The sequence below is a fragment of the Girardinichthys multiradiatus genome, chromosome 9 (genome assembly GCF_021462225.1).
Source record: "Girardinichthys multiradiatus isolate DD_20200921_A chromosome 9, DD_fGirMul_XY1, whole genome shotgun sequence".
NCBI classification, from domain to species: Eukaryota; Metazoa; Chordata; class Actinopteri; order Cyprinodontiformes; family Goodeidae; genus Girardinichthys; species Girardinichthys multiradiatus.
This window is the reverse complement of record NC_061802.1, coordinates 11022388-11043706: the sequence shown is the minus strand read 5'-3', so window position 1 is coordinate 11043706 and position 21319 is coordinate 11022388. Positions and strand designations below refer to the sequence as shown.

The 21319-nt window shown below is 40.4% G+C and overlaps 1 protein-coding gene across 2 annotated transcripts; it reads left to right on the top strand.

Annotated features, from left to right (window-relative positions):
- The first annotated feature begins 764 nt into the window (after positions 1-764).
- On the top strand, positions 765-11188 carry ushbp1 (Usher syndrome 1C binding protein 1). Of its 2 annotated transcripts, none has more exons than XM_047373869.1 (14): positions 765-928; positions 1744-1967; positions 2081-2220; positions 3446-3609; positions 3779-3967; positions 4099-4346; positions 5531-5671; positions 5832-5920; positions 6008-6134; positions 6207-6441; positions 6951-7106; positions 9303-9400; positions 10576-10698; positions 10790-11188. In XM_047373869.1, the coding sequence occupies exons 1-14, from the start codon at positions 923-925 to the stop codon at positions 10953-10955; spliced, it is 2106 nt and encodes a 701-aa protein (XP_047229825.1). In that variant the 5' UTR covers positions 765-922; the 3' UTR covers positions 10956-11188. The 2 variants fall into 2 exon arrangements, with proteins under 2 accessions (XP_047229825.1, XP_047229824.1); XM_047373868.1 differs by having other exon boundaries at positions 2066-2220.
- Positions 11189-21319: the final 10131 nt, after the last annotated feature.

The window sequence follows — 21319 nt, the reverse complement described above, 5'->3', positions numbered from 1 at the left end:
GGAGCTACATCCATTAACATTTACTTTTCCTTCCCATAGAAAGTACTCCAGGATCAGTGCTTCTTTGTTCTCTTTGTGTTTCTGCTCTGTACTCTAAAACCTCCAGTCGGTCGTGGCAGATGGCCGCTCATACTGAGCCTGGTTCTGCTGGAGGTTTCTTCCTGTTAAAAGGGAGTTTTTCCTCCCCACTGTCGCTACATGCATGCTCAGTATGAGGGATTGCTGCAAAGTCAACGCCAGTCACTGTCCACTGTCTCTACATGCTCATCCAGGAGGAAGGAATGCTGTAAGTCACTGAGTCAATGCAATCTGCTGGGTTTCCTTAGACAGAAAAACGTTTTATCCAATTTAAATAAAAAACTGAATCTGACTGCACTGTTCAATTGGAATGTATGTACCTAACTTTTGTGAAGTGCCTTGAGACTACATGTGTTGTGAATTGGCGCTATATAAATAAACTATATAAATAAACTGAATTGAATTGAATTGCATTAAACTTTAAACTCTGTGGCTGGACCAGTAAACCACCACTTGTAGACAGACTTCATACTGAATGGATTACATATTTTCTGAAGAAACAATCTAAATATTTAGTTTTATGCATTTATGGGTATTAAACACATTTCTAAATACCCAGACAGGAGTTGACACTGCTGGTAGCAACGTGCATGGAAACTAACTGCGGACAAAACAGGAAAGGACACAAAGTGAAGGGGAATGGGTGTGGATGTCTCTCTGAGTGTTTACCACTGACTTCATTCATCACAGTTAACAGTGTTGGACCGACATGCAACAGGAGAACAATCTACTGCCTTCACTCAGGGACTGACCCCTGGTCCATTACTGCACAAAACAGCAGGACTGAGAGGAAAATCTCCAAGATTTTTTCCAAAGTTTAGGTTTGTTATAAAGAACAAGAATCATGGAGGTAAGTTATGCTGAATTGGTTGTTTGGTTTTAAATGCAATCCGATGCACTGCACTTGCAGTAAAGACATTTAATTTCACTTTAATAAATGCTTGGTAAATGTCCTCAGAATTGCTTTAAATTAATTACAAAGTTAAGACCAGTCTATAAGGTTACTGGGTTTTCTTTAAACTTGTGGCAGGATGTCTGAAAGATAATTGCTGTAGAACCGAGGAATTGGTAAATATTTTCCTCAGCATCTTTTCAAAATCAGCTACAGTACCATGTCACCACTAATCTGGTAAACAAAAAAATTTACAATATTGTGATAGCCTCGGACATTGATCAGGAAAGCTTGAAAGTCACGTTTCAGGAATTTGAAGCATGTTGTCCTCTCTGGTCTGTAGAAAAATATGTTGGAGTTCAAGCCACTGAAATATGCATGTGTTAAATATTGCTATAATCCAAGAAGATTTTTATTTGGACTTTACAAGCAAAATAAAATGCATTCTGTTAAAATATGAAGTAGTATTTTATTGGGATTTATTCAAAAATCTTTGGTAAAACAATAGATGGGGGGATCTACAAATATTTGCTGGGCAGGAAGTTAGATCTCAGGATGTTTTTGGTTTCCTTCTTTTCCGCCTCGAACAATAGCTAAACAGTTTGATGTCGGCTTCAGACCGTTAACTCAAAACAAAAACATACAAAAACCTTTTAGATTTAGCACTATTGGCTAAAAAGTAAAATCATGGGGGGACAAAAATCATTATATAAAGAAGAAACGCTACAAAAACATGGGAGTGTTTAAGGCCTTTTCTATCTGGGATTCTGTAGGATTCCAGAAGAAGCAGATGTAACAGCCTTGATACCGCCTCCCTGTTTGACAAGGATGCGCTGAACCATGGTGATTTTGTAACCTTTGACCCTGAAGCCTCTGAGCCTCTGATTGGCCATGAGCCCACACCAGCAGAGGTGGCTCAGTGTGAAGCAGAAGTCAGTAGCCTGCTAAGCATCATCGCTGAACTGAACAAGAAGATGGGGTCGCTAAAGGCTCCGAGGTGAGTAAAGTTCATGAATATAGGATAAATGGAAAAAGCTCACATTGAAGAGATGCATTCAGAGATAATGTACGATTTAGTCTATGACTTGTCTGAAGGGTTTACTCTTTCAGTGAACCAGGAGACATGAGACCACCACGTCCATCCAGACCTCTGGTTCCTCCAGACCTTCTGTCTCACCGGCTGCTCAGAAGCAGCCCAGACAGCAGCTCTGCTTCTGCCGTCACATCTAAACATCCAGTGACTGACCAAGGTGGGCATGAGTAACAGTGTTCATACGGTATTAGGAACAAATAAATCCAGCTCTCTATCCTTGTTGACTAAAATACACGAAAATCCAAATGACGAACAACAAAAAATATAAGAATTTTAGGTAATGCAAGCAATGCAACAATTTCTCGTATGGCAGTCCATTTTGACTGATTGCTGTTGACTCAGTTTGAAGGTAGTTACAAAATAAACAATTTACATTTTTTAAACACAGGAAACACTTTTGTCTGTATTTATGCCAACATACTGTATCTGGAAGTTGTGCTCCTAGGCCAGGGTTCGGCAACTTTCATCATCCAAAGAGCCATTTTGATCTCAGTCCTGAATAAACCTTGGAAACATAACAAAAAAAAAAACATTTTGAAAAATATTCACACTTTTATCATTTTGTGCTCTACTCTGTGATTGACCAACATGACATAGTGCATCATTGTGAAGTGAAAAGAAAAGGGAACATCCATGAACAGGTCACCAGGGCAGGGTAACACACATCCACTCATACCCAGAGGAAACTTATAGAGAACAATTAACCTAACAGTCATGTTGTTGGACTACGGGAGGCTGGAGTACCTGGAGGAGCTATTCATGTGTCAGAATGGCCCAGTCAAAGTCCAGACCTAAATCCAATGGAGTATCTGTAGCAAGAATTGAAAAGTGTTGTTTACAGACGCTCATCATCCAATCTGACTGAGATGGTTTGCAGAGAAGAATGGAGGAAAAAAATCACTCTTTAGATGCGCAAAGCGGCTAGAGACACACCCCAAAACGTCTGCACTGGTTATAAGAGAGAGAGTATTTGTACATGAGGGCTGAACACTACTATAATCCACATTTTTCAGATGTCTCTTGTAAAACACTTAAAAAACCATATATACTGTTCCTTACACTTCATAATTATCACAAATGAAGGTGATGAAGCCCAGGTAGGCAGAACAATGCAAAACTACTGATGTAAAGAAAATAAGTTGTGCACTTTCAAAACCAAAGCACATGGTATGAGGCCAGAAATGAACATATTCCATGTTCTTTTTGTGTCATAATAAAACAGTTCTGGTAGATATTCTATAAAAATTTATTACATTTGTCTTTCCTGTTGCATTTATATATAACAACATCCCTGTGTCATTTCTGATAAAAGTTATTAAAAGCTGCTGTGGTAGAGCCAAAGATTCATAAGCTGCTCTGAACCTTTATATTTCACCCACTAGGGGGCGGTGTCGTTGTCTGGACACAACTGCAGAAGGTTTTATCATCAGTGGAGGACTCCATCAACTTCAGGAGGATCTGGGCTGCTCCAATCACAGCCTCTGATCTAAACAAAGACACAGAGCACCTGAGAGCTGCTCAGGAGAACTGGACTAAAGCCACCCAGGTGATAAACTGCGGGCAAACAGCTCATGCCTGATATGTATGTTAAAATATTTATTACGGCTGTAAATTTCAGCAAACACCATTTAGAGGACGCTTTACTTGATTTATTACAAGAGAAATGTATAAACTGTAAAGCAGTGAATTTTATAAATATGTTCCACTGGTTGCAGATGCTGGAGGAAATGGAGAGAGACTTTGGGATTTCATGTTCTTTGGGAATACCAAAGGACCAGAACCTGGAGGACTTACTGGATCTGGGAAAACATGAGTGTGTCCCTAGGAACAATGTGCAGAGTCACAACGAAGAGCTGCACAGAGCTCAAAGCAATGCTTACTCTCTGGAAGAGGAGAAAAACAAGGTGGGAAAAATGTGTTTGAATTTAATAGGGCTTGTTTAATTGTTCTAACTCTGCAATGTTTAGTAGTTCAACTCAAACTATAATAGACCAAAAACAGTATAAATGCAGGTGTTTTATTTTTTGTGCTCCAGCTGGTTGGTCTTCACAAGGCCTGGAGGTCTGACAGATATTCTCCTTCATACCGGCCTCCTTCAGGGGCTCTTAGTCCAGACCGACCACCTCCTTCCTACCCTGGCTCACCTTTACTCCACAGAAGTACATCCCGAGCTACAACACCTCTGTCTTTGGCTGGGGACGAGTCTCCACTGGGCTCCGTCACTTCGAGCAGCCCGTGTCCCTGCCCATTCAGCCAGGAGTCAGAGACAGAGCGACTGAACAGGTGAGCCCAAGCTCAGGATTAACCAATAACTAACCAGAGCACATCGCTGAAGTGTGGCTGTAAACAGGCACTGGAAGACAACTTGGTTGGTCTCGTAGAAACATGTGAATATGTGTTTCACACATAGAAATTAAACTGTATTAACATGCGAACAATGTTGGAAAATCTTCCACACTAATCAACTCAACATGTTATTACATGGTTTAATTCCCACATGTTAAACACCTGTAGAAATACCTTCCACATGTGAAATGTTTTCCCACTGGTTTCACATGTGAAAATGATATTATGGAGGAACATGTGAGCACTTGTTTCACAGCTAAAAATTCAGTTGTGACACTTATGTGGTTTCCCACATGAGGAAGTCATGGATAACTAATTGAACGCTTTTAGACACAATAATCAACTTACACATAAGGTAAAATATGAATAAAAAAGCTCCAGTTAGACTTATTGTACAGGCGTTGTTAGAGATGCAAATAATTTTTTCTCTGGTTATTATGTTAAAAACTGTTACATTCTGTTCCACCATTAAAGGAATGTTCCCAAATTAATGTTCCAGTTCCAGTGAGGATGTTGGTGTTGATTCTTTACATTTTTTGCTATTAAGTGTGTTTTGATGCAGGCTGTGTGTTTTACGTGTTAATTTTTTTGTTTTCTCTGGGTTTTTTTAAGTCGTTGTAAATGGCCAGTATCATTTGTTCACTCACAGAGCAAAATGTTCCTATTGGCACAATAAAGTATCTATTCTAAGCCAAAGATCCTTAACCACACATCAGTCTACAAATATTAATCTTTACCCTTGAAATGTTGCTGAAGTATAGACTCAACATGTTCATTAAAGTAGCCTTTTCCTCTTTTGGGTTTATATTGTTTGCATGATTAAAAGTAGAGATGCACCAATATGAAATTCTGGGCAGATACAGATATCCGATATTACTATTGCTGTTATGACCAATATCTGATTTTTACCAATATTATATATATTAGATATATTTCCCTACCCTTTCGACACTGTGAGAACAGTGGTTATTAATATCAGCCCAGTTTTACTTATGGGAACGATACCAGTATGTTAAAACATGACTAACATTGGCTGATAACAATGTTAATGCCAACAGATACTGTAGTGCCTCCCTATTTAAAAACATTACCTCCACCCATCCTTCTTCCTGTTATCACAGATGCATTGAGAGGCTAAAGGCCAGAAACGAACGTCTGACTGTGGCTCTGGAGCGAAGGAAAGCAGATTCGGAGCATACCAGTATGAAACTGAACAGACTGGAGTCTGACTGCTCCGCCCTGCAGATGGCTCTGAGATACTGGTATTTATAAGCCACACATTAACATATAAACTTGTCTGCCCAAATATTCAGTGTTAAAGACTTGTTAAAATGAGTCAAACTGAGCTGAGCGTCAGTCTGAAATTATTAAGCAGGTCCTTCTCATCAAAAGAGGTTGTGTTCTGCCTTCTTTGACTGACAGTCAGGAGTGTGAGGAGGCCTACGGCGAGCTGATGTTGCTTTATGAAGCCAAGATGCAGCAAAGCTTCCCTCTGCAGACACACTCAGCAGGTGATCACCAAGTGTTTTACAAAGAACAGGTTTAAACAATGTCCACATATTAAACAGAGTCTGAATCATGCATTTTCCTCCAACCAGAGCCAATGTGTGACATACAGATGGACGATCCATCAGCTCAGAACCCGGAGTTGGTAACTGAGGAGTTATCCACTTCCTTCTCTACAGCTGGGATCACAGAAGAGACACAAAGTCATATGAGGCAGAGGTGACGTTTGTTAGCATATAGAAATATGGAGGGATGAATACATTAACAAGTTCATGTCTGTTGATGCCACAGAACTCCAGAAATGGCAGATCGGGAAGCAACTCTCCGACAGCAAATTGAGCAACTGAAGAAGGAACGGGCAGCCATTTGTCTACCAAAACCAGGTCCAGGAGCAGAGGTCAACCTGAGCTCAGAAACTGGTCAACAAGCTGGTACCAGATGGGGCCACATGATGAAGGATAACACCAGGCCTCATGAGAGCAAGAGGGAGAAAGCTTCGCTGTTTTACGAACTGATCTCAGTCAGGGTAGAAGCTACTTGACTTTTTGATTTGCAGATCCAAAACAAAAAAGACCTCTTTCTTCTTCTTTTTCTTTTTTTTTTTTTACAAAAGTCAGGGTTTTTTTTCATCAGCTGTAGAAACAAACAAAACTGCATAATACAGTACAACCTCAGCTATAAGATTCAAAACCCACTGGAGTTTATTATAATATAATAAAATTTTCCAAACTGCAACAAAAAACGTCCTCAAAATCCAGATGTGAACTCCAGTTTCTAAGACAAATTAAATTGAGCTTTAAGTCATGCATCTTACCAAGACAGCAAAAGGGAGAAAAAAGAAAAATTAGGTCTACAACCTGATTAGTACCAGATCTGGAGTAGTTATTTCCGATCATTTTATTTTAGTGTAGATACTATCAGTTTTCAGCAGCCAGCAGTTTTTACTATAGTTTTTAGTTGTGTCATTTAGTGCAAACTATACCATTCCTTGTTTATTTCCTTGTTTATCATTGATGATTGACTGTCTTTGTTCAGGAGGAGATGTCAGATCTTCGAGCTTTAATCCGCCTAAAGGAGAAAGAGCTGCGATGTCTCGAATGGAGTGTAATGGGACAGAAGTCCCAGGAAGGAGCTAGAGCATTCATCCCAGAAAATCTCAGAGAGGAGGCAGAAGATCGGAAGACTGAACAGGTATCAAACACTCCCGGAGCAGGGAAGTTGACTTCTTTTCTTCAAATATGAGCAAATAATATAAAGTCAAGGTGAAAGGACCAAGAGGGAGCAGAGGGCCAGGCTCATGGGAGATTCCTAATTCAAATCTGGCTGTCCCACCTGGGAAATCACATCTACCAAAGCAGAATCCCTGCAGGCCGAGTCAGATATTTTAGTTCCTCAAGGTCTTCTGCTCGGCCGTCATGTCCCTGCAGCAGGAAGTCACACCACACCTCTCAACTCTGTCTTCCAAACGACAGAAAAAACTGCACGAGTGACTAAAATTCAGGACGTACGCATGCCCTGAGTCCTACTTTTGGATGTCTAGTGAATATGATTCCGATAACTTGGTTTAAGATAAACTTGTGAATTGGTAGACCATATAAAAAACTGGAACAAAATTAAATTAAATTAGTTTACAGGCAGTCTGGTTGCCTTTACGTTGTTATTGAATTGCAGTAGAAGGCAGTCAGAAAATTTTATTTTTGATATACTTAATTGCAGTTTTTAAAGAGTATTGGAATATACCCAACCATCCCTTGTTGGATGCAATGAGTCAGGAGGAAAACCCAAGCATCCCCCTTCTCTCATCACTCTCCAGATAATTCTGAGGGACCCCAGGGATTTGCCAGGCTAGAAGGGATGCATAATCCCTCCAGTGTAATCTGAGTCCATCCCAAGGTCTCCTACCAGTGAGGCATATCAGGATAACCTCCCAACGGAGTTGCCTAGGAGGCATCCTGATCAGATGCTAATACCACCTCAAGTGACTCCTTTCGATGCTAAAGAGCTGCTCCAATCTGAGCTCCACCGGGGAAAATGGAGCTCCCCACCTTGTTGGAACACATTATTCGTTCCCCCTTTCCTTAAACTAGCACAGCGAGCTCTGATGGACTCACTTTCCCCAAAATCCTTTGTTTCTGCCTCTTCTGCTGAGAAAATAGAGATAGAATTTAGGAGATTCACAAATTGATCCTTCAACTGCCTGACAATATCCTAAGTCCAGGTCCAAAGATCCCCTCTTAAACCAAACTTAGTCAGGAATGGTCCAGATTTTTCCTCTCTAAATCGCTGGACAGTTTTCCTGAACTTCCTTTAGGCCAACTAAAGGTCCATCTCCAGAGTCTCTCACCATTCTTGCCTATCCCAAATGTGTCTTTCTGCTGCCACAGTCCTTCTGGCCATTCATTACCCCTGATTCAGTCATTTTAAGAGTCTCCAGAACCTCTGTATCAGCTGTTTCAGGAACCGATAACCTTCAAGCCACAGTTCCTGCAAGCTGCATCTGTACTGGATGCCTTTAACATGGCCCATTTGGATTCCGTTTCAGAGGATGCGGTATGTGATCAGAATGTCACCAGTCTGCAAGATGGTCCTGTTGTCTCATATAAAACATTTCTGAATCTCAGCTGGGGCATTTTTGGAAGCAGTTTGCGTGGTCTCCTCTGTGCATGCATAGGTTCTCTCCAGATACTGCAGGTACCTCCTACGATTGAAAAAACTCCCAACAATGGTTGTTTAAATTGGCTTTAGATGTATGGTTGCCTGTCTTGTAATGGTTGGAGCCCCCCCCTTTCTTGCCCTTTGCTTGCTTGAGATGGAGGCCAGCCATACCTTAACTCTACAATAATTAAGGAAAGATGTATAAATGATGGATGAAATTGCATGAATGGATGACTGAATAGATTAATTTCACCCAACCAAATTTTTGCTTGTAAGATCACCTTTTCATCAAAAAATGTCTGAATTCTTATTATTCCCCTGGTAGATTTAGCTGTTTAGCAAATGCAGTTAAGCAAATGAAATTTGCTTAACTGCATTTGCTAAAAAACAAATTTTCAGATTTATCATATGTGACATCTCTTAATGCATTCATTTAGAAGCAGTACAAATTCAATTCAGTTCAAAATACTTTCAAAGGGAAATAAATTTTGTTGTAGCTCATATTATGCAGGTTTCTTCAAAGAGCTGTTTTAGATGCTGATATCTGTGGGCATGAAGGATCTCCTGCACTGGTCTGTCTTATAGCAGATCTGAAAAAGCCTCTGACTGAAGACACTGTTGTTGTACAACAGTCTGATGAAGAGGATGCTCAGGGTTCTCCATAATCTTATAGGTTTTTCAAAACAAATCCTCAAAAAGCTTTATTGAACCTAGTTTTTTTTTATGTTTCAGAGGTTTGGTGAGAATGCTGCTAAGGCTGTTTGCGATGGCGAAATCACAAGTTCTCTGACCCGGCCCATTCTGAAAGAGCTGCAGGTGGTCCTACAGAGGTGAGAACATATGCTTCTGACCAGTGTTTAAATGTACTCTTCATGCTGTGATTTTTTTCTGTTGTATGAATAGAATAGAATAGAATAGAATAGAAATGAATAGAAAAAAGTAGAATAGATTCGAAATACATTATTACTTCTAATTTGGAAAATCCTTTCAGCATGAAATCTTGGGAATTTAAAAGCCAAGTAAATAATTATTACATGCTATACAGAACCAAAGTGCTAATAACCCTTGAAGCTTTTCTCACTTTGTCATGTGATGACCATTGTGCAGACAAAAACAAAGTAGTTAATTATTTGCACATCTAGAGACTGAAACTGTTGCCCCTTGTTTTTTGCAAAAATCTCAAACTCAGTCAGATTGGATTGACTGCATTAAACTGCATCTATCATCGTCGTTGTCTCCCGCTTTATCCGGGACCGGGTTGCGGGGGCAGCAGACTTAGAGATGCCCAGACCTCCCTCTCCAACGCTGGAGAGGGAGTACCTCCCGAATTTCCGAGCTCCTCGCCCTATCTCTGCTTTGTTCCTGGACTTAATGTTGCTGCTTGTTCACTAACAAATCTCTGAGGCCTTCACCAGATATAAACTGAGTTATACCAGTGAACTTTATAACTTGGTGATGCCTGAAGACAACTGGTTACACTGCATTTTATTTAGGGATATCAGAGTAAAGGTGGTTGAATGCTATTTCACACCACACTTTTCAGATTTCTATTTGTAAATAAATGTTGAAGCTATATATTCATTTTCTTCCACCAGACAATTCTGCACTATTTGGTTTGGTCTATCACAAAAATCCCAATAAAATTCATTGAATTTTATGACAAATTGTGAAAATAGCTCAATACTTTTGCATAGCACTGTCTGTGGAGTTTGAGGAGAGTATTGTTAGAGTGATGTTGAAAGTCCCAGAATAGGCGACATGCAATGATGGTTGGTTTTGTTCTGTTGCTTGGTAACAGACTTTAACATAAAGAACCGAGTTATTTTTCTCTGTGTGTTGCTTCAGAGACCTTCCTCTCTGTCTTCTGACCTCGAGGGATAAATACTTTATTTAAAATGACAATCCTAGTCAGGATAATAATTCTTTAAATAGTGTTTGTGTTATTCTTGTCTGTAAACATCTTTTGTTAATTGAGTTACCTTCACTTGCTTTCTTTATTTGCCAGGGAACAAGTCCTGAAGAGGAGGCTGGCCATGGTCCACGACTCCCTGAGCACAGCTCTCTCAGACAGCTCCCTCCACAGGAAGGATAACGCTGAGCAGATTGCTCGCCTCACACAGGCGCACAGGTAAACATCGACAGCACAAACACTACTCTGATGGCTGTAACCACCACTTTAAGCAAACTAATCAAGATGCCAATGGTTATTTTCTTTTTAGTAAAGCCTTGAGTTCCTACAGGCAGATTCGCAGAAAGTATCAGGAACAGGTGTGGAGGCTGGAGCAGAAGGTTGCAGCCATGATGGAGAGTCAACACAGCCAGAGTGAAGCAGCCAAAGCTACAGGGGAAGGATTGGAGTTGAGGAGGGAAGAGACTGTTTTATAAGTCAAAGATAGCTCAGTTAAAGAATCAGTCATAGTGAAGAAGCTCTTCACATCAGCTGGTTGTGCAAATCTGATGTATAAATCATGCTTTTACAAAAACATTGTTCTTATATTTTGCATATGTAAATACTTGCAGTATCCCTATAAATATTTGCAATACTATGGCTAGCCTTAAAATAAATGACTAATTATTGCAAATAATTATTCTTTATAAATCAGAGGTGCCAAACTCAATCCTGTGGATTCTTTGAACAACTCTTCTCATAAGCTCACACCACAGGTTTTCTGCAGGATTTAGGTGTGAGGACTGTGAGGGCCACTGAAGATGGCTGATTTTGTGTCTGGTGAATCATTTCTCTGTTGACTTTCTATCCATCCTGCTAAAACGACACAATGACAACCCTTTTTAGAGTCCACCAGATTTTCATTTAAAATCTTCTCATATTTCAAATTGTTCATGATATCACTAAGCCCTGTGGGAGAGAAACCAGCAGAGTTTAGGAACTCAACATGTTTGGTTTTTGGATGGCATCAGAATCAGCTTTACTGGCAAAGTTTTCTGTGCATAAACAAGGAATTTAACTTTGGTTTCAAGCACTCACAGCATACAGAAATTATGTATAAATATATAAACTTTAGAGGAAATAAAATAAAGGATCAAAGAAACAGTATGTACTTAAATATGTATGTACATTCAATTTTTAAATATATATAAAAAGACAGAGAAAAGAAGAAAGGAAGTTTGTGGTAGTGCAAATATGCTTATTTAGTTTCACAGAGTAGCTGACTACTCAGGCTGTGATGTGTTCATTGTGATCATCAGAGAAACAGCCTGGGGGAAGAAACTGTCTCTTTGCACCTGTTTTTGGTAAATAGTACTCTTTGGCGCCGCCCTGAAGGTAAAACAGTTTGTGTCTGGCATGTGTGGCATCTGCAGAGACGTTAGCTGCCTTTTTCCTGATCCAAGACCTGTACAAGTCCTGGATGGAGGGAAGGTCAGCCCCGATGATCTTCTCTGCAGACCTAATTGTTTGTTGGAGTTTGGACCTGTCCTTTTTTGTGGATGAGCCAAACACACAGATATGGATGTGCACAAAATTGTGATAGCAGTGTAGAAGATGATCAGCAGCTCTTGTGGAAGGTTGGACTTCTTGAGTTGCCACAGGAAGTACAGTCTCTGCTGGGACTTCTTCCAAACAGTGTCTATATGTGAGGACCAGTTCAGGTCCCAAGAAAGGGTGGTTCCTAGGAACAGTGTTGTTGAGTATAGTGAGGGGAGGGAGTATGGGGTCTATTTTTGGGAAGATTACCATCATCTCCAAAGTCTTGAGGGGGTTAAGCTCCAGATGGTTCAGACCTCACCAGTGGACCAGTCAATCCACCTCCTATTTGTTTGTAGACTTGTCATTGTCCTGGATTAGATCCATGACAGTGGTGTCATTTGTGAACTACAGGAGTTTCACGGACTGCTCCACTGAGGTGCATTTGTGTACAAAGCGAAGAGGAGTGGGGAGAGGGCCCTGGTGCTGAGGGTTCTTGTACGGGAGAAGATACTCCTTAACCTCACCCGCTGCCGCAGGTCAGTCAGGAAAATCAGTGATCGACTGACAGGTGGAGGCTGGCACTTTGGCTGGTGAGCTTTTGGTGGAGGATGTCTGGGTTGAAAGTGTTGAAGACCAAGCTGAAGTCTTCAAACAAGATCCTGGCATGAAATGTAGTCCCAGGTTGAATGCATCGTCTGTCTGTCCTTAGCTTTCTAAGGAGGTGTTGCCATTGCTGATACTTCTTTAGAATAGGCTCTGTGTGTCATGATCTGCTTGTGTTTTGGGGTTTTGAGTTTGTGTTATATTTACTTTCTCTGCTCTGCCAGATTCTGCACTTGCTTTATTTCAGTTTATCCAGGTTTATTAGATTTATTCTGTTGTTTGTTCGTTCCCCGGTTAAATGTTTTAGTTTGTGTTTTCTTATAGATCTGTTTTCCCATGTTCATGTTAATTTTGGTAGTCTCATTTCGGTTCACTTAGATGTTTTCTGTTACCTCCCTGCTCATATGTGTTGATTAGTCATTCTCCCTCAGTTACCTTCTATCTCCCTGTTCCACCAGCTGTTCTTAAATCCCTCTGATCAGAATCAGAATCAGCTTTATTGCCAAGTTCGTACATACAAACAAGGAATTTGACTCCTGTACACTTTCCCCTCTGGTTTTTGTTTTTTGCATTAAAGAATATACATATATACAATATACAAATATACACATATATAAATAAAAAGGTGCATTTGTAACATCTGTATGCTGTTGTTTGGTATTAAATGTTCAGCAGAGAAACAGCCTGGGGGAAGAAACTGTCTGTGTGGCGGCTGGTTTTAGTAAACAGTGCTCTGTAGCGGCGGCCTGAAGGTAAAGCTATAAACAGTTTATGTGCAGGTTGTGTGGGGTCTGCAGAGATTTTAGCAGCTCTTTTCCTGACCCTAGACCTGTATAAGTCCTGGATGGAGGGAAGGTCAGCCGTGATTATTCTCTCTGCAGTCCTGATTATTCGTTGCAGTCTGGACCTGTCCTGTTTTGTGGATGAGCCAAACCACACTGAGATGGATGAAGACAGGACAGACTGAATGATGGCAGTGTAGAAGATGACCAACAGCTCCTGTGGAAGGTTGAACTTCTTGAGTTGCCTCAGGAAGTACAGTCTCTGCTGGGCCTTCTTTCGAACAGTGTCTATGTGCGAAGACCATCTCAGGTCCTCAGAGATGGTGGTTCCTAAGAACCTGAAGTGGTCCACGGTGTTGTTGAGGATGGTGAGGGGGGTGTATATGGGTGGTGTTCTCTGAAAGTCCACCACTATTTCCACAGTCTTGAGTGGGTTCAGTTCAAGTTAGATCTGACTGCACCAGTGTATCAGCCGATCCACCTGCTGTCTGTATGCAGACTCATCACCGTCCTGGATCAGTCCAATGACAGTGGTGTCGTCTGCAAACTTCAGGAGTTTCACGGACGAGTCCGATGAGGTGCAGTCATTAGTGTACAGGGAGAAGAGGAGTGGGGACAGAACACAGCCCTGGGGGCACCAGTACTTATTGATCTGGTTCGGGAGAAGATGCTCCCCAGTCTTACCTGCTGCTGTCGGTCTGTCAGGAAGCTGTTGATCCACTGACAGGTGGAGGCTGGGACTGATTACCTCCCTTGGTTGATTGGTCCATTCTCCTCCCTTCCTCAGTATTTAGACTTCCTGGTTTTCTGTTATCCCACTGGTTCGTACAGTTAGTTACCTGCTCCGTGTCGCTGTTGTTTTTCCTGTTCCATGTCTGCCTACCTGCCTCTGTTCCATACAGTAAGTTCTCAGTTCAGTTTTTATTGAATATTCAACTCACCTTCTGGCTCCCACTCTCCTGTTCACATGTTGGTCCTACAAAATCCTCCACACACCATGAGACTGTGTTAGAGGAGAATTGCAGTAGATGATCAAAAATGGTCCCCAAGAATTTATACTCCTTAATGCACTCCACAGGCTTTCAGTGGATGATGGTGGTGACTGCTGTAACCAGGTTCTTTAATAGTGATTTTTTGATATTTTTATAACCACTCTTTCCACCCTTTGTAGATGCAAATTAAACACTGGTCCTAATCTATCCATCTTTGTTCCAGTTCCAGTTGTTTTAAACTGTTTATTTATCCCTCTGCCTGCAGATATTGGTGAATTTAGGCAGACAGCTAGCTTCATGTAGCCATTACCTGGCCTGAAGAATAACACACATCCACCCTACTTTAATTCCATGTTCTCTTGACCGTCCTACTTTCTAGAGTGCCTTAGAAAAATGACCTTCTCTTTCACGTAATATTTATACACTAGGAGAGAGCCTTAGGCAACTGAATTAACATAAAACGTAATGTATACTTGAAAGAAAATCCTAGTTTTGCTGATTTTATTTATTTATTTAAAAGAAAATTATTGTTTCTTTAAAGTTTCCACTGAATAAATATAGTCAAATTAAGAAATATATTTTAATAAATATTTCTGTCTTTAATTATGCTACTGCAATAAAAGGTGAATTTATGTTTTAAAAAATACTTTCCAACAGGTAGGGAGGTACTGTAACAGTCTGCTTTAAGCCTACTTTGTATTTTGATCAGTAAATGTAGAAAAAAAAAGCAGCATAACAAAGAGAGCTCTCTGTTTAAAATCTTTGTGAAATAGCAAAGTTCAAACATATACACTCATCCTCCTTTTGAGTAAAACTGTTATGATTTCACGAAGTTGCACAGTTTAATTAAAGACTGAACCAGCAGATGATCTGAGCTGAGTGACAGCGGACATGTTCGTTTTCCCATAAAAACCATCCCTCCAACGCCACCGCTGGGCCAACCGAGCCGTGCTGACAGTAACAAAGCTCAGAAAAGGAAAGGGTGGGGCCCGGCACATTGGCTGATCTTCACACGAAATGTTACGACAAGCCCATTTGTCTTCTTTGCACCTCCGTGGTCTCACGTTCTTTGCCTTTTACGCTTGACAGTTCAGTTAAAAGGTCAACGCAACTAAACTGCAGAAAAGAGAAAAACTTTTTCCCATTGCAAATTATATGTAAGCCAAGAAACATTTACTAGCGTACAAAACAAATCAGGTGCTCCATAATAAATTATAAATTAGTTTAAAAAAAGAAAAGTTAAATCTGTGGTCTTCAAATATTTAACAGAGAAAAGACTGAATTCTGCAGACAAATGGAAATGTCAAAGTTTTAAGGCCAAATGGAAGATTTGCAGTAAAAAAATAATAAATATATAAAATATAAAAGCTAAAAAGCTTGTGCTTATCTTTAGATGCAACCAATGTGACTGAATTTGTCTAATTCTTTGCAAGTGAAGCAACCTTTTCTGAGGACATCTTCCTCACCTTCACCTCATCCCATCGATCATCACCTCTTTCCCTCTCACTCAGTTGTCCATTTTCCAATATTTCTTCTCAATTTCCTGCCCCTCCATCTTCTCCCACCTCATCTCTCACCCATCAGTCCCCCCCTTGGTCGACCCTGCACCCTGACCTTCCCGCTGCAGCTGTGACCGGCGGTCAGGAGGTTAAGGCAAAGGTTGAGTGTCACACCCACAGGGTCACAGCGATGCTTAGCTGTTGTGTCAGGCTTTGAATTGAAGCTTCAGAGTGGCAGACGAGGTGGCGAGCCCTCTGACGCCCCGACTGTTGCTTGAGATTGGCCTTTCCTGAGCGGAGGTCAGCGCAGAGGGCCTTTCCTCCCTCCCATCCCATACCTCCAGGTCACCAACGCTATTGTTGTAATAGCTGCCATTAGAGCGCATGATGCAATTATCATTCAATTTTATGTTGTCACTCTCAAAGATCTATGTTAAGCTCCTCAGTTCATCAAAGGCTTGTGGAAAACATGGCTGCTGTAACCTCTGGGTGACTCTCGAGTCAAAGGCGAAACAATAACGATAAAATGTCGTTGGGTGGAAGAAACGTCCTGTTGTTTCAACTGATTAAAGTGGCCAGTAAAAGAAATAAAATGTATCATCCAAGACATGCAGAAGAAACATTCATTCAACCCAGATGACAAGTTTTCTGTTTTAAGATCATAAAAGGATTGTTTATGTATAAGCCTGAGCTTGTAGGGGACCAAAGTTTATAAATTGCTTTTTTACTTAAAGCGTTGCGTAAACTTGAACTCTTTGTCACTTTAATTATATCCTTCAACGTACATGTATGTACAAAAAGTAGTGTATAAATGATTTAACAGAAGAAAAACAATACATGGTTTTCAAAATGTTTTACAAATACAAACCTCAAAACTATGGACATACATTTGCATTCTTACCCTTTTACCTTTAAACCCTCCCATAAAATCCAGCACAGCCAACTACCTTCAGAAGTCCTCTAATTACTACTTAGTTCACCTCTGTTTAACGTAATCTCAGTGTTAATCCAGCTGTTCTGTGAAGGCTTCAGATGTTTGTTAGAGAACATTTGAGAACAAACAGCACCATGAAGACCAAGGAACACAGCAGACAGGTCAGGGATACATTTTGGGAGAAGCTTAAAGCAGAGTTAGGTTGCAAAATAATATTCCAAGCTACAAACATCTCACAGAGCACTGAGAGCACTGAGATTCATCATCCAGAGCTACCATCCTGCAACTTTGAAATGCATCACCGCTCCAACACACCTAAATAAAATGTCTGAATTCCCTCATCAGCATGTCATTCAGCACTGCAGACACCAGGTAAAGAGCCATTCATTTGATTTAGGTGTGGTAGAAGAGAAGGGATGCATCTAAAACCTGCAGGATAGTAGCTCTCCAGTACTGGAGTTGGGCATCGCTGATCTAGACTGAGGCTACACAAAGAGAGCATTCATCAGAGAAACAGCAAAGAGGTCTATGGTAACTTTGGAGGAGCTGCAACAATCCACAGCTCAGCTGGAAAACCCTGTTGACAGAACATCTATTAGTCGTAAAAACTGGAAATCTGCCCTTTGTGGAACAATGCTAAAACGCAAACCATTGTTGAAATAAAACCATAAGAGGTCCTGATTGCAGTTCGCAAAAAGCCATTTAGGGGACACAACAAACATGGGGAAAAAGGTACTCTGGTCAGATGAGTCACACGAAAGACTAACGCTGCACAAATTGTTGAAAACTATTGTAAAGCAGGGTGGTTGCAGAATCATGCTTTGGGAAAGGTTTTCCTTAGCAGGGACAGGGAGGCTGGTCATAGCTGATAGGAGGATGGATGGAGCAAAATACAGGGCAATCTTGGAAGAAAACCTGCAGAAGACTTGAGACTTTGAGCAAAGGTTCCCTTTCCACCATGACAACGACCAAAGAGGCCTACAGTGAACATTAAAGCAGCGGCAGGAATTTCTAGCAAGTTCTTGCTGTGTGGTATATGTGAGTGCAATTTTCTCTATCATTCTCATGTCTGGGCTGTGTGGAGGAAAGATGGAAGCCTTTTCTTAAGAGGAATAACATCTAAAGTTAGCAAAAACACCAACTTTTTGGAAATAACTGCTTCTGGTGCAAAAATAACATTGCACATCAACAAAAGAACAACACACCAACAGGGAAGCATGGTGGTGGCAGAATCATGCTTTGGGGCTGTTTTTCTTCAGCTCAACCTCGGGTTTCAGTTATGTTTAACCTGTCCAGGGTATAGAATAGAATAGAAATGATCCTTTTGTGTCCCTCAGTGGGGAAATTCAGGTGTATCAGCAGCAAAGTGACAAAGTAATAAGAGACTGTACATTAGGGTCACATTAACGACATAACAAAGAATTGTACAGTCATGAAAAAAAGCACACTCTGGGTCTTAGAAATGTGCAACTTAGTAAGATAATTTACTCCTCCTCTGTGACCCTGCAAGGAAAAGCAGCCATAGACGAGGGATGGATGATTGACCTTATTTCAGCCTGGAGGGTTGTATTTTTTCAAGTTAAAACCTTACAAGCCTTCTTCTTATACGATTCTTTCATCACGAAAAACAGCAGATGGGTATAATAGCATATTGTCCTTCTTCATCAGACACAACAAAGATTTAAAACATTTGAGCCTCAATTCAAATGTCTTTTTACATACTAAAAGGTCCTGTTTAAGGTTTGCCCTGAATGAGTTGCAGTTGATGTGCTGAAAAGCATTTAAAAATATAGAAGACAACATTCTGTAAAAATCTCATCTGTTTTCCTTTGAACTCCATATTTCAGGACTCGTTCGCCCCTCGCCTGCAACGGTCTCTGCAGGAGTTTGTGGACAGCAGACTTTTATAGAGCCTGGGAAAAATACCCTCACCATTATTAGATATTGGCCGTGGCTGTCAATCACTGTGGGGGTGGACGCCTGCAGACACACACTGAGGAGGAGGAGATGAGTTGAAGGGGGTGACCTTTTGGTTTTAGGTCAACTCATTTGCTCTCTGCATTTATCTCTTATTTTAATAAGTAGTCCCTCTGTAAGCTGTATCAAGAGATCACTGCCTGAAACTGTCCTCTCTCCAAGCCATCAGCTCACCTGTCACTGCCACTCTACATCCCCACTCATCCACTCTACGCTGCCTCTCTGACCCGATCACCCCTCCCTCTGGAGCTTTCCGACACAAGTCGGCCCAAGCAGGGGTCAGGAGGGTGTAAAGGGGTGTCTACTAGAGAGGCATGGAAAATGCACAAAAAAAAAGCTTTGACCTCAATCAAATAGTCGGGCACATCCGCTTTGTGCTCTCGCCCACTCAGATAATGAGAGCAAACAGCTCAGGCCGGGTAGACACAGGGAGCAGAGGATAAAGAGTAAAACCATGTTGCCTGTAAGTCCATGTAAGGTGATTGTCATGCTTGGTGCAGGATGGCTTGCATGCGTGACAGTTACTGAGAAGGTTGTTAAAAGTCATCAGCTTAATGACAGGTTGGGCAAAAAAGGTATTTTTCAAATCTAGACAAGTGATAATCAAAAAAGCAGCTCAGCAACATGCCAAAAGAAATGCTGTAAAGAAAGCTGTTTGGCGAAAATATAATCATTTTGACATTCGATCAAGTTCCACTATTAGGTTACAAAAAGTTTCATCCCCAGGATAAGTGAGAAAACACTCAAGGCTGTTTAGCATCCACTAAAAGATAAAGAATTAGATTGCTGCAGTATAAAATATTGGTCAATATAAGAGAAAATAGAAATTAAATGCAGAATAAAAAAACGTTGAATTGTAATACCCAGACAATTCTTGTTTTTAACTGAAAATGACCTGAGATGAAATAAATGGTAAAAACAGACTCATTAAAACAAGAATAAAACATCCTCATAAAAACAGAACTAACATTAAAAGTATAAAGCTTTCAAAAGTCGATACACTGGTGTGAGTCGTTGGCCACTGACTCCACCTGCAGCTCCCAACTCAATTTGTCATCAATAATATTTATACTGTGGCACGAGCTCAACAGTTTGATTATTTATTGTTACTAAAGAGATCTTTGTAGGCCTTTTTCCAGAGTCTATGCGCATTTGTTTTGTTTTCTCCTAATTGATGTGTAAAAAGGACATTTTGCTCCAATTAAATAGTCCCTCACTATCAGGCGATGTTCAGAGTTCTCACCGCTGAGGAGTGACATATTGACAGAGTCGTCTGCAAATCTGATAATGTGGTGTCCAGTGTGATGGCTCTGGCAGTCATTTATATATAAAACAAATAAAAGAGGGGAAAGGACTCAACCCTGGGGGGTATCAGTAGAAGAAAGGAGGGGCTCAGATGAAACACCATTTACTCTGACCCATTGAGTCCTCAAACTTAAAGAAAATCCATCACCCAGGACATAAAACTGATAACGATGTTAAATGAGTTGTTTAGTTTGTGTGTTGAAGTTCAAATTCAGGGGAAAAACCCCTAAACCACCAATGGCTCTCTCTATCCAGTGGGTAGCAATTTTATTCTGCTGTAGGAGTTAACGAGCTGCAATAAATAATAATAAATGCATCTGAAGGATGAATTCTTCATCTATCCCAAAGAATGATTCAATCACACTTTTAAGTAAATAAGGAGAATATATTTTTTCAGTCACATTTTCAAGGGGTTAGCTATCTTTATGACTAATTGCTCTAAGAGTCAATTTACTAATCATTTATTTCTGTTAATGATGATGATTTTCCTGCTTTCAGCTACCGAAAACATAAGATTTATGATTATAATATTACATCAGACCAATAAAAACATTTTAATACAGAAACATGGGCTTCATGCAAAGTATGTTTAGTACCTGCTTACAGGTTGTTATTTTTAAAAGGTACTTTGAATCTGACAAAGAGCCTCATCAGAACACATATTCTAATTTACTGAATATGGCTGTATTAGTCTGAATAATAACAAATTGTTCCTATATCTGATTGAAAATTAATCCTAGCACTAAGAAATAAATTATACACCTGAGTTCTCTCAGAGAGCTCCTAATTTAGCCTAATAATTTCTGCCAAGTGTTTTTGGATTAAGAGTGATTCAGTTCGCTGCTGAGAGCGACTCTGAAGGAGGAGACGACAGAAATGCCTATCTTGGTGAGGAGGTGTGGTTGACCCCGTTGCTAGGGGTGATGCTGTCTTCTAAGAGCTGCGATTGGTTGTTTCAAAAAACAAATAAATAAAACAAACGCACTCATAGTAATGGAGAGAAATTATCATAAAATTTAGATTGGATTAAGAAATGTTTAAGTCATGATGATTAAACTTAGCAAAATTTAATTAATTGCCACACAGGATCAAAATGTTTGAACCTTATTTACATGCTCTTAATTATTTTTGATTTGCTTATTATTATGTTTACTTGCCATGCTGGTCAGCTTTTCTACTTCATCTATTTCATATTAAAGCAGACACTCACCTGTCAGCATTTTACTGCTG

Excerpts from the sequence above, each read along its gene's own strand:
- ushbp1 (XM_047373868.1), top strand. Across the intron at positions 2,221-3,445 it reads ACATCCAGTGACTGACCAAG|GGGGCGGTGTCGTTGTCTGG; the intron begins GTGGGCATGAGT and ends TTCACCCACTAG. Across the intron at positions 6,442-6,950 it reads ACGAACTGATCTCAGTCAGG|GAGGAGATGTCAGATCTTCG; the intron begins GTAGAAGCTACT and ends GTCTTTGTTCAG.